The sequence below is a fragment of the Papilio machaon genome, chromosome 25 (assembly GCF_912999745.1).
Source record: "Papilio machaon chromosome 25, ilPapMach1.1, whole genome shotgun sequence".
In the NCBI taxonomy this organism is placed as follows: Eukaryota; Metazoa; Arthropoda; class Insecta; order Lepidoptera; family Papilionidae; genus Papilio; species Papilio machaon.
Window position 1 is genome coordinate 1,067,186 of NC_060010.1, and position 16,937 is coordinate 1,084,122.

Genomic DNA, 16,937 nt, shown 5'->3' on the forward strand with positions numbered 1-16,937 from the left:
CTCGTAACATTGGTACGCGATCTATTACATGAAGTCTCAACGTATAATTCTAATGTACTGATATTGTAAAATAAAAATGCAAATACAAAAGCGAATCGAATGGCTAAATATGTTTATAAACCATGTGTCTATAATAAAATGTTTGTTTTGATTTAAATCGTGTTAGTGTAGTGGGGGCGGGGGGAGGGGGCGGGGGCGGAGCGCCGCGTGACGTCACAGGCCCCGCCCCCGCCCCTCCGCCCCCTCGGCTCGCTGCGTAAGTCCACTCTCCGATAGTTCTACAAATTATGTTTTTAATTATTATTAAATTAAACGGTAGTTATGTATATCTTATCTCTATATATAATATGTATATGAATGTAAGTGTTTAGTGCGCTATGCGCGCTGAAGTTTTTTTTTTTTTTTTGTATTTAGTTGACAGACGTTTTTGTAATTAATATTATTGTGAAAAAAAAATATGAAAGTATGACTTAGATGGGTAATCTTAATAATAAATAATAACTGGTAACCTTATTATAAAATAGTCGAGGTCTTTTTTATGTGAACGAATGCTGTCTTGATCTCGCGGGCATTTGAAAGTACGAGGGAAATATACATTGAATTTGACAAGTGGTTTTATTATCCTCTTATAATGTCTATAGAGCGTCGGTGGCTCAGGGGTTAAAACTTGACTTGTAATCTGCAGGTCCTGGGTTTGAATCCCGCCATGTACCAATGTGTTTTTCGATTTATATATGTACATTTATCTGACATTCTTACGATGAAGGAAAACATTGTGATGCTGCACATATCTGAGAAGAAATTCAATGATATGTGTGAAGTCAACCCGCACTGGGCTGTGGTTGACTATGTCCTAGTCACCCCTAACTAAGGGTAGGCTCCGAGCCCCTCAGTGGGAATGTATAGTGAGCTGATGATGAATGTCTTTATACGAAAATTAAATGTAAAATATAACATCTTTACGTACGTGTGAGTACTAAAGTAATGAGTGATATAATTTCAAAACTATCCTTATTGAATACTAGTGAACGTAAACATACATTTTTAACGCAGGATTGATGCAATTACGGCATATTTTGGAATAATTCATTACTAATTACATTTTTTTTTTATTTAGCGTGGAAGAAGGGTCGCAGTCGAAAATTAGTCCTTCAATAAAACAACAATAACACATCAAATATTTATTATAAATCACAAATTAATAAAGTAAAACACTTTTTATAAAGTAAGATATAACAATGTTTTAAATAGTAACAATTACAACATTATTATTAAATAATAATAACTGTGAGCAACAAAAAAAGTACAAGAAAAAATCAAGCATAATAAGCAAAAAACCAATTTTATTCCCAAAGCTTTATAATTCTTAATACCAAGTATTAATAAAAAATCCGATAAGTAATGTAACACAAAAAAAAATTTCGCCACCGTTTTCTATAATTTCTAATGCTGAAGTACAACCCCAATGCCCCAGTTTCCACTTCCAAAACATCAACAAAAACATGTTATCTCATTTGTAATGACAATATGTTTTTGTGTTGTATCACAACAGTGGAAACGCGATAATAAACAGCTTATAAGTAAAACGTGATTGAAAAAAATTCCAGAACTATAAAGATAAATTATTTTTCTACATCCCCATACTATCTATAAAGGAATGTATTTGAAAACATTTACTAACAATTATGATATAAGTCCTCTATAAAGCTGACTACAGATCAAACTGAACAGTCAGATTGTTAAATTAAAACTGAAGGTATGTAGCCGTCTTAACCTAACCTATATACCGTGCATCAATGTAAGAATTTTCTAGAAAAAAATGTCAATATGGCTACACTATTTTGTATGGCATCGATGATTGATGGTTCATTGTCACTTAACACATATGTTTGTCTCTGTTTTGTCACAGAGATTGTCATATATAACAAAAACCAATCTTACTAATGTTATAAATGTGAATGTTTAGATCAGTGTTTCTCAAAGTGGGCGATAACGCCCCCTTGGAGGCGTTTGAAACCTAGGAGGGGGCGATAAGAGGCCAAAAAATGGGGCGCATTGAAATTAATTAAAGTAATGAAATTGTGGTTTTTAAATCTTAGGGCTGAATAAAAATTAGGGGCGCTCTGAAATATAATTGATTTTCAAAGGGGGCGGTGAAAGAAATAAGTTTGACAATCACTGATTTAGATGGATGTTTGTTTGAAGGTATCTCCGGAACAGCTCAACAGATCTTGATGAAATTTGGCACTGATATAGAACATAGTCTGGAAGAACACATAGGCCACTACGTTTTTTATATCCACGCCGTCGGTGTCGCGGGCAACAGCTAGTTTAATGTAAATGAGAAACTATCAAAAATAATTCTACTAATAAAGTTTTCTTTTAATTCCATTGCGGACAGAGTCACGGGCGATAGCTAGTTTTATAAAATTTGAATTCTTTTTCAGTTTGCTTTGAAGAACTAAAGATAACAATATCTTCTTTTAATTGAAAATGATAGTTAAAAGGTCACCATTTTGGAAATTTTCCCTAATCACAATCGGAAACATCCTAAACAATTTCTTGTAAAATTATGACATTGATGTAATTAATTGATTAAAAATTTGTATTTGACATACAAATTAACAGTTTTCACCTAATATCATACATCCAGTGTAAAATATTGGTGATAAGAAATGTTTTCTAAAGATTTTGTGCTGCAGATTCATCAACTAACCAATATACGGAACCTTCTTTTGGTTGTACTCTGGCTGCCGGTAAATCTTCTTTGTCTTTTAAAATACGCTGAAATATAAAGAAAAAAGATTAATATCTTTGACTTATTTATAATAACTGTCCCTAATGCTAGAGAAAGAGATACAAGATCTAAAAATGTAACTATTCTTATACTTATAGGTTTGCTTTTTAATATATTTCAAATAAAACTTAACAGTGGTAGATCCCGCAACAACGATATTTGTTGGGTGCATAAATGGGTCTGGTCGACCGGTGCAATACCACAACCACACAGGAGTCAGGCGTCAAGTGGAAGTAATTTTAAGCCTAATTTTAGTCCACATTCCCTTCCCAGTCTTTTTTTCTGTGCATCCCCCCCTCCATTCTTTGAAGGTAAGCAACACATCTGCAACTGCAGTTGTTCATGGGCAGCGGTCTCTTCGATATTTCGGCGAATTAGGTGGCCACTTGCTCATTAACTATCTAATAATATAAAAAAGTCAAAAATAGCCTTTCCCTAAAATTTTATATATCACCGGGATTTCACTACTAAAACACAAATTACAAACATTTTTTATGTGTTTTCAAAGGGAATGAGGCAAGAAGTCCATCCATTACCCCAAATATATTACCTATAAGGGTTTTAAATTTTAGATGTCCAAGTATACTATAAATCATCTATAAAAAAAATTATATTCTGCATAAAGTCAATTTATTGTCTTCTGTGGGCTTGTACCATGTACACGGGATTAATCTGCTTAATTATAATTGTTGTTACCGCAATTGTACAAAAACTACAAAGGATGTTAAAATTTTCACAGGACCTATACTTTGACACGTGTGTGTTATATTTCAGGGGGAATAGATGATGGACTCACCCAATGAGAGAAATGTAACCACCAGAAGAAACTTAGCGAATCCTTAACAATTAGTGGAAACATAAAAATTAAACTTACTTTAAGCATCTCCGCTTTTCCTGCACCACTGCAAGCAAATATACAGTTCCTAGCATTATTTATAACTGGATAGGTTAATGTTATTCTAGCCGGAGGTGGCTTGGGAGAATCGGTGATAGCTGCCACCTTCAGATCCACTTCATCCAAGAGTGGATGACCAGGGAACAAGGAGCATGTGTGCCCATCAGGACCCATACCCAGTAGTAATAAGTCAAACTTAAAATTGTCACTTTTAAATGCTTCTTTCAATTGTTCTGTGTAATCTTTTGCTGCTTCCTCGGCTGAAAATTAAATGTTAAATTATGTAAAATCACACCAATATTGGTTGCATCAAGTTGGCTGAAGTAATAGATATAAAAAAAATAAGTTATTATATTTTACAAGTAAGGCGAGAAATTCATGAAATAAAATAGCTCGCTAGATTTCTAAAACCTGTTGATATATGGCACAGAATAATTGATGATAAAACTGGTCAGTTATGATTCCAGGGCCTTCTTTCTAGCCTCCTTTTAGTAAGTAAGTACTGGTAATGTATCGGCCGGTTCTCTAGTGTTGCAGATTTCCATGGGCATCATATTAATTATTATTAGGCAAATTAAACTAATAAGCTTTACAATAAAAGCCATAAATTTACTTACCCGTAACTCCTTGCTTTAAGATAATAAACTGATTTCTAGACAACTTAGTTTTAGGTATCAACATTCTTTCATAACAACCGAATGTGGAGTCATCACTATCTTCTGGTACTACTCTTTCATCACAAAATGCTAATGTCCACTTCGACCAGTCTGTTTTCACTTGTGGAAGACCTTCACAAAGGTATTTAATCACAGAGCCACCTGAAAAAGGGCACATGTTGCAATCTACAAGTAAAACTTGCAAAAATACTTTTAGAAGTCATTTATCGGTTATACAATCGAAATAGATGCTATAAGTGTTTTTTCATAAGTTTTATCGGGACTTTTTAAGAAGTTATACTTTAAAATGTATTGAAGGTAAGAAAATTATAATCACCTGATAACCCAATATAAAACCGTCCTCTGTTTACGATAGCGTCATTTGATATTTTTTCTACATAAGATGAGAGTTTCTTAATGATTTCTTGTTCGTTTTTAACTTTTATAGTAGTCATTTTTACTTTAAAACTAAAGAAAAAGAAGTTTTAAAAGTGCACCGCCGCCGTTTTCTATGTCAAATAAATGTCAAATCTTTCGCGAAAATGGAAAAAAACAAGGTCAGTGTTGTCCTATTTAAGTCAATTATTTACTTAAACACTAAAATGTTTCTTCTTAAAGCTTGAAAATATAATTTCTAATTAATAAAATAACAAGTATTTGTTATTTCATAAAATTATTTTGTATAGAGATAATGTGGAAAGTTTTATTTGCCATTAGTAGTTGTATTGATACATCTGGTCATACTTGAAAAAGTTTTAAATATAATTTACATTTATTTACATAATAGTTAACAATAATTAATTAGAAAAATGTTAATAAGTACGACTAAAACAAAGATGGCGTAATTTCATCTATCCAAAATTAAACACTTGTAAACCAGTACTTAACAGTTTTTTCTAATTTTCGACAAGCTATAATTCAAAATTTTAATCGTATCGAAGTCACAAATTATTGTTAAAGAATCGATTTAAAATATTATCAAATGGGCCCACTTTCAATTTTCTTATTGGAAAATTAAAAAAAAATAATTACAAAAAGTTTCTTGTCAGAAGTGGGATTCGAACCCACGCCCACAGAAGTGGACTGCGACCTGAACGCAGCGCCTTAGACCGCTCGGCCATCCTGACATGCTAACCAGATGAGAAATTTAAATTTAGAACATACTTATTGTAGAATGGTTTAAAAAAATAATTAATTTATTAAAAAAACCAATGAAACCTTCAAACTGATTAAAAAATAAATGTAAATAGATGAGTAACTTGCATTTTTCAATCAAGGTTAATGCAAATAACTGTCTAGGAGAAAAAAAAATATTTTTTACATTCATGAGTACACTATGAGACAGACACTATACCAATGCAAAGTGGCTGTCAGATCTATTGAATGAATTTAAAAGAATGAAAACTCTACATACTTCTGTATCCATTCTATTTTACGTCTGTGGTTACTTACCTAAAGTGTAAAGTGTACAACACTTTCTTTTCCAATGCCTTCGTCATTCCATTTTTATTTTTCATGTTTTTGCCATTCTATGTTATCATTGTGCCACATGGCAGAAAAATGTGTGTTTAAAATGGGGTGTAATCGTGGGGATAAAATATAGGATTCGGCTCTTTATATGACATGTCCGGTAGATGAGTTCTTGTTCTATATGTGACTAATTATGTTGAGATTACTTTACCAATCTGTCACTTTGCCTTGAATCAATAAAAAAGGACATCGCAGTAGTAGGATCCCCGCAGTCATGGTCGGGCAACAGGGTTATTACAGGAGACTGGTGACGTTGAATACAACGCGTCTCCCAACCCACTACTACGATGCCCCGCCGACCGCGCGAATAATGCAACTACATCATTTGCCCAAGTCATGCATTCCAAACTCTTGCGCGTAGTACTCATTGAATACTACGTAATCATTAGTAAAATTACACCAATAATTTTATACGAATTATATCGTTTTAGACGTGTTTGTTTTGTTTGTAACACAATTTTTAGTAGAGTAAACAAAAAAAACAGTTTAAATGTGGCTGTGTTAAAGGTTAAATTTAATTGTTAATCAATAAATTAATTAAAAGTCAGTGTTTACATAAAACTTTTATATAATTTAATTAAAAAAATAATTTTGTGCAAGTGAAAAATAATGGTATTAGCTATTTGACAACAGATGGCGCTATAAAAATGAATTGGATAATTAACAATAGATGGCGTTGAAAAACTATTCTAAGTACACATTGGTCAAATGCAAGGCTGCAAAGTGGTGGAAAACCAGAAACATTTTGCCGTAGTAAAAAGTGAAAGTACAATGCGAATGCGTGTAATCGAAAACGAGCACGTCGACCGCGACCAAACGGTTGTTGACCGTCAAAACTATTCACAGATGACGTAATTGTCGTAATATCGACGCGGGAACTTTTCATACGTATTTCGAATATGCGTTTTCACCGGCGTAATAAAACATATAAAACATATCCACATAAACATTCCTCTTATTCAATTTGAAAAAAAAAAAACACAAACATAATATGTGTCTTAGTGGAACTTTATGATTCAGTTAGAAAGAGAAAGTAAACGCGTACTTTATGAAACTAATGGTGATGTTAGTTTGAATATTTTTTTTCTACACCTATAAGTTAGTCTAAAAAATACAGGAGAATTAATTCTTAGCGATTAATTATATATTTCATTTCAATATCGGAATCGAATCAACGTTAGCTTATTGGTAATTGATCAATAATACCACGGATAAGCGAAATTTGATCAGAGTAGGTGCCGGAGGCCTAATTTTAGTACTCTTTCCCTTTCCACAGTTTTCTTATTAGGAAAGGATGGGATGGAGAAGTGGATTTGGCGGAACAGGGGACGCATAGGAAGGGGAAATATCCTTTTTCTGTGCGTCCCCTTCTCCGTTGATTAAAGGTAGACAAAGAATCTGCATTCCCGGATGTCTATGGGCAATGGTCGCTTCTCTATTTCGGCGTATCTAGGTGATCGGTTGCTTCTTTGCCACGTTTTGTTATAAAAAAAACTTGATAATTATATATAATCTATTTACATATAAATATAGTGCATGAAGTTCGTAACCTTAGGTACATCCTTACATAGGTCAAGGTGCAAACGTTTATACGAGGGCTGTGCAAAATTTTTATTAAATAGCAGTTGCTTGCGACTTCGTCCGCGCGGATTTAAAAAAATCTCTAGTAATAAATATAGCCTATGTTACCCGGGTATAGTGTAGCTCCCAACAGTGCAAGAATTTTTCAAATCGTTTCAGGTATTTTCGGAACCTATCTAATGCAAACAAAGCAACAAATCTTTTATTTTTATAATATTAGTGGAGATGGAACATTTTGCACGATGTTTTAGTGGCTCGTGTTTTTGTTTTGTTATCTTTTCATCCCCTTCTCTGTCCATTAAGGGTAGGCAAAGCATCTACAACCATCTGCCTTCTTGCAAATGTCTATACGCAGCGTCGCATTGCTATTGTAGCGAAACCAGAAGACCGATTCTTCGTTTACGATTTTTTATGATAAAAAAGCTTTTAGTAGTTTGGGAATTGAATCTATAACATTGAAAATTGCATATAGACGCAATTATCTGACAACATTTTGTATGCAGAATAAGTGTACTCATTCAAAGGTCAATTATACTAATATTATAAATGCGAATGTTTAGATGGATGGATGTTGGGTTGTAGGTATCTCCGGAACTGTGCACCGGATCTTGATGAAATTTGGCACAGATTTAGAACATAGACTGAAAGAACACATAGACTACTTATTAAGTTTTTTTTAATTACGCGCGGACGGAGTCACGGGCGACAACTAGTAATTAATAAATATCCATTTCGAAGCTCTTTTCAATTGTTTATTACAATTAAAAGATACATTTTTAAAATCCATTAAAACCTTATTTGTCTTAATAGGCATTTATACTCTGTGCCAATCATTTGCAGTTAATAAATTACGAGTTCTATTTAATTTCGATAACGCCTGCGGCATTTCTACGTCGACCTTCGTGCGGAGTGCACGTCTCTGCTGACCCTTGCTGATCATGTCCGATTTAAATGTCAAAACCACCTGAGAAATGATGTATGAGATAACATTTAATGTAAGTAGGCATTATTAAATATTATAATGTTTTTATTATTGCCAATTAGTCATTGAAATAAGAATTATCGTCCAATATTTTTTATTGAATTATTTTTTATAACACTTGGAAACAATGCTTTATTTTGGATGTATGAATAGAAATTGTAATTATTTCTACTGTCATAGACTCACAGAACTTGTGTAACAATATTTCATAATTCTGTTTGAAAAAACATTTTTTAAATCAATAAGGTGGTAAACGAGCGAGCCGTCACATGAATTCACCGAAATAGCGAAGCTACCTCTGCCCTTAGACATCCGCAATTGTAGACGCGTTGTCTACCTTCAATCGACGAAAGACGCACAGATAGAGTATATTTCCCCTAACTATGCATACCTCTACCCATCCTTTCCTTGTAAGAGATAGATGGTAAGGGAAATGGGACTAAAATTAAGCTTCCGGCACGCACACTCGACGACACCTGTCTTCTGTGTTCTGGTATTTCACCGTTTGCTGTTGTTGCCTTCCACTGTAACCATACATAACAATAGTGTTTATACATGTATTGAGACACCTGAAAGTAAAGATTCAGATCAAATAAATAGGAATATCTCTAAAATAATCTGATTTTATATGGTCTTTTAACTCCACTTTACCGATACGGTGTATTTCTAAAGCAGTGATCTCTACAATGGTACATAATTGGTAATGATATATACAGTATATGTTATGTAGTATGTAATATACTACATGCCATACATATAAACATACTTAAGCAGAAAGTCGTCAGATTGCGGTCAAGTGCATCGACTTGGACATGTGTAAAGGTTATTCGTATGTCGATTAACTTGTTCATAGATCAATAATAATGCGAATTAAAAATATTATTTCATTCCAGATATGTTACAGATATTATACAAATAGAGAAACGTATTTAATTACTATTCAGTGTTGCCAGATATTTTAAATTATAGTTTCAGTTTATTGCCCACCGTGAGGCTCGTAATCAGAGTCTTGAATAGACCTTACTCAACTACACTATTCCAGTGCAGTTTAATTGATTTCACACATGTCCGATTCATCCCTTCCTACAACCCTCTTGAGTTGCGCTTGAGGTTCAAAACCAGTGGGTCAAAGCCCACATAAACTTGTCTTTCCTCCCGCTACATTTTAAATATTTACAAGGCAATCCGTTAAGGAGAACATCATGAAGGCATCACAATGTTCTCCTTCACCGTATGTGCACAAGTTCTTTCATAGAATTTCACAGAATTATAAATATTAATCTAGTAACCGGGAATTCTTACTGACGAAACTCATGTACAAAACACATTATCTCTGAAATTAGCGGTTATGTTTAACTGACTTACCATTAAGCTGTGATGTGTTTACGCCTTAACATCTCTGAACTTTATAACTGTGACTCATCAATATTATGAATGGCTTACGGTCAAGGTGCGCGAAAACTTCTGATGATGACCATATTTATAGAATGAATGACAGCGCTTAAGAAACAACGTCGCAGTACATTTATCTTACTAATATTATAAATGTGAATGTTTAGATGGATGGATGTTTGTTTGAAGGTATCTCCGGAATGGCTCAACGGATCTTGATGTAATTTGGCATAGTAGTAGAACATAGTCTGGAAGAACACATAGGATACTTATCGAGTTTTTTTAATGCCAAAAATCATCGCCAGGCGCAAGATTCACGGTATAAAAGGGTTGACGTATGTTTAAGATAAAATGTGTTTGAAACACTGTCTAAGTTTTTTATGGAAAGGCCACGATTTAAAATTATTTATAACATAATAATCGACTTATAATATAGATTTTTTTAACTATACTTTTATTTTAAACTACTAACTATACTTTATAAGAAATAAATAAAGAAAAAGCATTTATTACTATGCAAAGAATATAAAATAGAATTAGAGTCAAGTTAATTTATAATATTCTTATGAATTTTTTTACGATAATATCTTGGAATTTGAATTTGTTGTAAAATTCTTCGGTATTTACTTAGTTTTATTTTTAATTCAGAACAGCGTGTAGTCTGTACATTGTACCGGATGTAGTAGCAATTTAAAGCATATTGCGTCCACCAGAGGTCGCGTGTCTAACCTACACGACACGACCTCACAAACAGATATATCAAGCTACGCTTTTAAACTATTATTTTGATCTATTAAGATATCGCCTCTGTATTTAAGAGTTAAATTAGTTATAGTTAACCAATCGTTTAAACACTAACGAAAAGTTTTTTCACTTTTATAAATATAAATATTAAAAAACGTTAATTTAGTGAAAGATGAATGTAAGAATGTTTTTTTCAAAAAGAAGGAAATAGTCGGACACTTACACGTGAACGAAGAATTACTTAGGAAAAAAAAAGATTTAGAAAAATCCTATATATATAAAAGAAAGTCGTGTTAGTTACACTATTTATAACTCAAGATCGGTCGAACTGATTTAGCTGAAAATTGATGGGGAGGTAGGTTAGAACTAGGAGACGGACATAGGAACTTTTTTATCTTGTGTGCATTTTTTTACTCCGCGCGGACGGAGTAGCGGGTAAAAGCTAGTAGAAAATATATGTGAAGAGTACATTATCTACAAAGTAACATTTGTTATAAAATAAAGTATTTTTGCTCATTTTGATATATTTAAATAATGGTTAGATTTATCCCAGTGTATGTAATTTTAATGTATTATAATGAAAATTACATAAATATAGTATTATCTAGAAATCACAAATATAATTTACTCTAGAACCTAAAACTAAAAATCTTAAAAAATATAATATAAAAACTAAATTATATCATTAAAAGGTGTCCCTTTAGGCAAGGTTTCGAAGATACTGGCAGCGTTCCCCCTTTGAATAGCTAGACTAATTCTTTGTCCGAGGTAGCTGCCAGCTCTTCGGTCTCCTGTGATGTCGACTAACCTTTTTGCTGTTTCCTTAAAAAGTCTTCTAGCGCTAGGACCCCACAGACCAAGGGTCACACCTAATTTGATAATTTTAATTATATTTTAAAAATATTTAACATTGCATACTCAGTCAATATCTACCATAGTCTAAAGCTTTAAGGTTATGCATCAAAATGTTAAAGTCTATTATCTGAAATGGTCTATAGAATTATTAATAGTAAAATAGTTATTATCCGGATGTTTAGTTACATTAAATACTCATATTGTTTAGTTGTAACCGTGACCCGTTTGGCCGTTTGCCAGTTTGAAGATTATGTGCATTGTAAGTGCCCTTGAAGACGTTTGCATATTATTTTTATTAATAACATCTGCGAATATAATTATTATTATTCTTATTAATATTATAAATGCAAATGTTTAGATGGATAGTTAGAAGGTATCTTAACGGCTGAATGGATCTCGCTGAAATTTGGCGTAGATGTTAGAACATAAGCTACTATATTTTTTAATTCCGCGCGGACGGAGTCACGGGCTACAGCTGGTGGAATTATAATATTAGAGCGTTGGTTGGGCAGTTGTAAAGCGCTTGAAAGGACCGGAGTGAAATTTATACGTGCAGGTTCGATCACCGTCGCTTAAAATATTTTATCTTAAATAAGTCGATTGTAATTTTAATTTTTGTAATAACAAATTAGTAATACTATTAGATGCTATTTTTTCATTGTAAATCTCCTCAATGGCAAGTAGTAACAGCATTTTTATAATGATGTGGCAACAAATCGATTTAATTGGCTTATGGGTAAACTGTCTCGATTGCCACGCTCGGTATAAATTATCAGTAAGGGCGCAATTCCATTGGTCGTTGTCGCCCGCATTCGTCGTCGTCGGTATTCCAGTATTCCTTTTCACGCATGACATATCGCTCGCATTAGAGAACCGCTTTCTTTATGCGGGGACTCCCCGCATGCTGTATAACGACCGAGTTTTTTGAATAATGAAATTGCACTCTAAGGGACGGATTAAGCAACCGTTAAGTTTTTAACGTAGGGCGACTTTTATATTCTACCATTTAGTAGCTCTTATTTAGATAATCTGTGGTCGGTGTCAGTGTAAAGCTTTTGTCTTTATCTGCGACATAGCAGATAAATAAAAGCTGTAGATATTGATAATGCCGCACCTCTGTATGTTACACAACCCTGTTCACAACACACGTGCGTTTCGACAGCGCGTTTGTTGTTGGTGACGGCTAGGGATGGCACGTAACTTATCGATATGTAATATTCTATTAAATTAAATATTGAGCTAATTAAACTACAGATGGCGTGAAATTACGCTGATTTAATGTAGTTATAAGGGTTCAATTGTGTTTTTAAATGTACTTTCTTCGTTTATATTATTTTATTTTTAGCTTTAATTTAGTTTTTAAAAAATTTTGCAGAGACGCATAAGGAAATGTCTTTCTTTTTTTCTCCCTACCTCTGTCCATTAAAAGGACACGTATTTGCAACTCGTTGTATATTTATATGCCTAATTGCAACTGCTGTATGTTAATATAAAAAATGTAAAGCTATAATTTGCCTGTAGGAGAAGAGTCAGCTATTTTTACAAAATTGATTTGTTTTTATTGAGAAAGTATCTACCGCTTTAACAGTGGTGGCGAACGTATAAGGTGCGTTTTCTAAAACTAGTAACTTCAAGTTTGAAGATATAATGTGAAAAAAATTGCACAATAAAATAACAATATCGATACTAGACTGTCCCATCACTAGCAAATCGTAATGTCTGGGCGCGGCCGTTCGCCTTGCAGTCACATATATGCCCTGACACATACGTTTTAGTACCGTCGCCATATTTGTTCATAAACCGTGTAATTATTAATAATTATTGCAGAATTATCACTTACTTTAAGATAAGAATTGTTTGTACCAACACTTCGTAGACACTGCGTAGCGCGTAGCACGAAAAAAATTCGTAGGTACATAATGAATTTAATGTTTAAAAGCTTTTATTTTTTTTAGAACAATCATTAAACGCTTAGTTTAAAAGTTAAACTAATAACATCTTACTAAAAAATATTTCGAGTATAAAATAAAAAAAAAACCAATAAAATTGTAGTGTCTGTATGTAATATCGAGAAAAAAAAACATATTTCGTACACGTGATGCGTAGCTAATAACTAAAAACCAAATTTTTTAAATTTTTTCTGTTTGTCTATCTGTCTGTGTGTATGTCTGTCCGCAAGACTGCGTTTGTTTCGGGTAATCTCCGAAACGGCTGGATCGATTTTGACGAGATTTTAACGGGAAGGTAGCTTATGTACGCGGGCATATTATAGGCTACTTTTTTTTATTTTGCACTGACGAAATCACGGCACCGCAAGTTTTTCAGATAGTTTTCAAAATTTCAGCAGAAAGTGTAAAACATTTTCAATACTATGAAAAAATAATTTGTTAATTGTTTTATGTCTTAACAATTACTTAGAATGTAAGTTGTCTTTAAATTTCAATATTTTGATAAACTTAAGTTTTGAATCTCAAATGATAAAAAAGTACTCAATTTTTTTTAAATATAAATTTTATCTAATATATAAAATTCTCGTGTCGCGGTGTTTGTGGTTAAACTCCTCCGAAACGGCTTGACCGATTCTCATGAAATTTTGTGAGCATATTGAGTAGGTCTGAGAATCAGACATCTATTTTTCATACCCCTATTAAGTTTTTTTTAACTGCGCGGGGACGGAGTCGCGGGCGACAGCTAGTATATATATAAATTTTTACACTTGCAAAAGGCGTATTCAAGGTGATAATTAAAAATACAATACTATAAAGTAAGTGGGTGACAAATTAAATAATTTAAGTTTAACAAAGACCTACGTAATAATTTTTATCTGTCAAAATTTGCATAGACACCATTAATAACCATGCAACTCAAACAATAGCAAATTGCTTTGTTCTTTTAGAAAATAATATTTTATCTATGACCTTTCTGTCACTTAGAGATAACCTTAAATAAGTAATAAATTTTGGAGGGAATAATTTTTGCGTCTAGTCAAAGGTCTGTCAGACGTCTGTGATAAAAAAATAAAAAACCTGGCTGTATGAAGCATATACCTTTGCCTTTCAGTCACAAAAATAAAACACCCTTTTCCCTTGAACATTTTTTTTATTTAATCTGTAATAAAGTTCTCACAAATATTTATTTTAATTTCTACATTTGTAAATTGTATTTTTTTTATTTAACATTGTATTTTTATTTATCAGTTGTTAATCCCATTTGGGGAGATAATTGTTTCGCGCCATTTTTGTATAGTGTTAATTAAAGTTAACTTGTTTTAAAAAGGGCTTTGTTATACATATTTCTTGTAGTTTATTACGTGTATGGTTGTTGGCATGTAATTTAAGACACAATCATTATTTTTAATCGTGTTGTAATAAAATAAGAAAGTGTAACATTAGTAATCGATGCCAGAGTCAATTGCAATTTATTACTTCTTTTTTTTTAATTAGTAATATATATTTACTTTGCTTTAAAACTGTTAATAATACACTTAAAATAAATATTCGATATCATCAATACTTTTTAGAAAACCATAAGAAAATAAAAAAATAAACTGTCACAATTTGGCGGTAAAAGTATCAACATATGTGGTGAGAAATACAATAATTGACTTATGTTTTAAAAAAAAAAGAGTATATTTTTTTGCCATCTGTACTCTAAGTCACTTATTACATGGCAGTTTACTATTAATACTGAATATAGCAATGGTTACGACTCGGATCTGACCGATAAAGTGTAATTACGTGTAACTATGTGTAACACTGGCCTCTTACAGAACATACCTGGACTGGATCAAATCCATAGCGGATTATGAATATGTCTACACTAGATCATAGGATTCTAATGAATACTATGAATTAATTGATTTATGGGTATAATCAAGAAGACACCAATAAACCAATAAATTGACGATCTTATAAAGTAATGTGAAGGAAAGTGGAGGGTTAATGTTAGGGGAAGACCGAATTTATTATTATTATTAATTAAGTATGGATGGATTGTGTGAAAGATATGTGAATTCAGAAGAAAAGAAGCATGACAGCAGTATACCACACATATTTGTGACAATAGCCATCTTATCGTTGTCTTCTGAACCGCTCTCTATCGGGTAATCTCATACTAATTTTGAAATAATTGACGGTGACGATACGGAGGCGATTGTCACAAATATTCGTGCTAGGCCCACTGATAGAGTTGTACTTATGGAAAATGGCAGAAAGGTAACGAGATATATAGAAAAAAAAATACTTTTACCTAATATCTTTTAAATTAAAATCAAATTGATTCCCTTGGGAAAGAATGGAGAGCGACTATAAACGTCTTGTCCTAACCCTATATAAAATAGAATAGCTTGTTTTTTTTTAATTAACTTATGTTTCTCATGACCCATATAGAAGTCATCAACCAACCTCAGCCAATAACTTAATAAGATTAAAAACTATACTTCTGTTTATACAGCACATAACTTTGAAAGATACTAAGAGTACTATCAACTACTAGAATATGAACCTTAAAATAAGTAATTATGGTTTGTATTTGCTTGGAGGGATTACAAAGGGTGGTTCGCCGTTTAACGCGGGGTAGAAAAGAAGGCTTCATTGGATTGTTAAGGCGCCTGCCTTTTAATGCTTCATTTAGAATGGTTGTGCAATATTGCACGTTGTTAGACATGATAAGTGTAAAAATAGAATACTAAAAATTATTTGTTCAGATTGTTTTCTGTATATAAGATAAGTGAGCAAATGAGAACTCCGAGGTGGTCATCACCGCCCATGAACATCAGCAATACCAGAGGAACTGCAGATGCATTGCCTAACTTTGACAAGGTGATACACTTGCGTCTTGAAGGACCCTAAGTTGTTTAGCTGGTTTACCACGGGTTTACACTGCCAAAATACCAACAAGAACATTTTTTTTTTCAATAAAAATGGGAGAGATTTGTATGGATTATGACTGTGTTTTCTTTTGTTTGTATTACGATAAATAAGTAACATATAAAATATACAATCAATCAAAAGCCGATATAAAAAAAAAAAAACAGTTTCTGAAAATTTATACCAACAGTAAGACTCTGTAAGTGATTACAGATGATAAATAAAGATTTTTAGTTCCGTCCAAGCATTTTATGTATAGCTGAATTCAATTTAAATGAGAAATTATATTAAACCTCTCTAAACAATGTCACCTTTTATAACGTTTTCTATTTATCATCAATTGAAACACTGAAACTTTACAAAATGATTCCATAGTTAATAAAGGATATTACCAGCCAGTTACATAAATCATTTCGAATATATATTTAGAACCTCATTTTAATGAAAGCAATTTTATCTAACAATTTTTTTTAAAACAAATGAAAGCTTTTTATCAAAGGTTAAATTTAGATTTATAATTTTCGTTACAAAGACTATAAAAAGTAAAAGAATATGTTCAAAAGGCCCTGATATCAACTACAGTGGCCTCAAGCTCGGCGGCGAACAGAAAGTGACATTGTAAAAGCGTTCAAGAGTT

At 32.6% G+C, this 16,937-nt stretch overlaps 1 protein-coding gene and 1 non-coding gene across 2 annotated transcripts; both read right to left on the reverse strand.

Annotated features, from left to right (window-relative positions):
- Nucleotides 1-2,386: 2,386 nt before the first annotated feature.
- LOC106715973 (6-phosphogluconolactonase) lies at nucleotides 2,387-4,878 on the reverse strand. The gene is made up of 4 exons (XM_014509387.2): nucleotides 4,686-4,878; nucleotides 4,310-4,510; nucleotides 3,672-3,952; nucleotides 2,387-2,784 (listed from the first exon to the last, which is right to left on the reverse strand). The coding sequence occupies exons 1-4, from the start codon at nucleotides 4,801-4,803 to the stop codon at nucleotides 2,683-2,685; spliced, it is 702 nt and encodes a 233-aa protein (XP_014364873.1). The 5' UTR covers nucleotides 4,804-4,878; the 3' UTR covers nucleotides 2,387-2,682.
- Nucleotides 4,879-5,391: 513 nt separating this feature from the next.
- On the reverse strand, nucleotides 5,392-5,475 carry Trnal-cag. The gene has a single exon. It is a non-coding gene; the product is annotated as a tRNA-Leu (tRNA).
- Nucleotides 5,476-16,937: the final 11,462 nt, after the last annotated feature.

What these genes read in the sequence shown, in the direction of transcription:
- LOC106715973 (XM_014509387.2), bottom strand. Translation starts at nt 4,803, where the DNA reads ATGACTACTATAAAAGTTAAAAACGAACAAGAAATCATTAAGAAACTC. An exon ending in CTTAAAGCAAGGAGTTACGG is followed by an intron (nt 3,953 to 4,309) that starts GTAAGTAAATTT and finishes TTTAATTTTCAG; the next exon opens with CCGAGGAAGCAGCAAAAGAT. An exon ending in GAAAAGCGGAGATGCTTAAA is followed by an intron (nt 2,785 to 3,671) that starts GTAAGTTTAATT and finishes TTTATATTTCAG; the next exon opens with CGTATTTTAAAAGACAAAGA.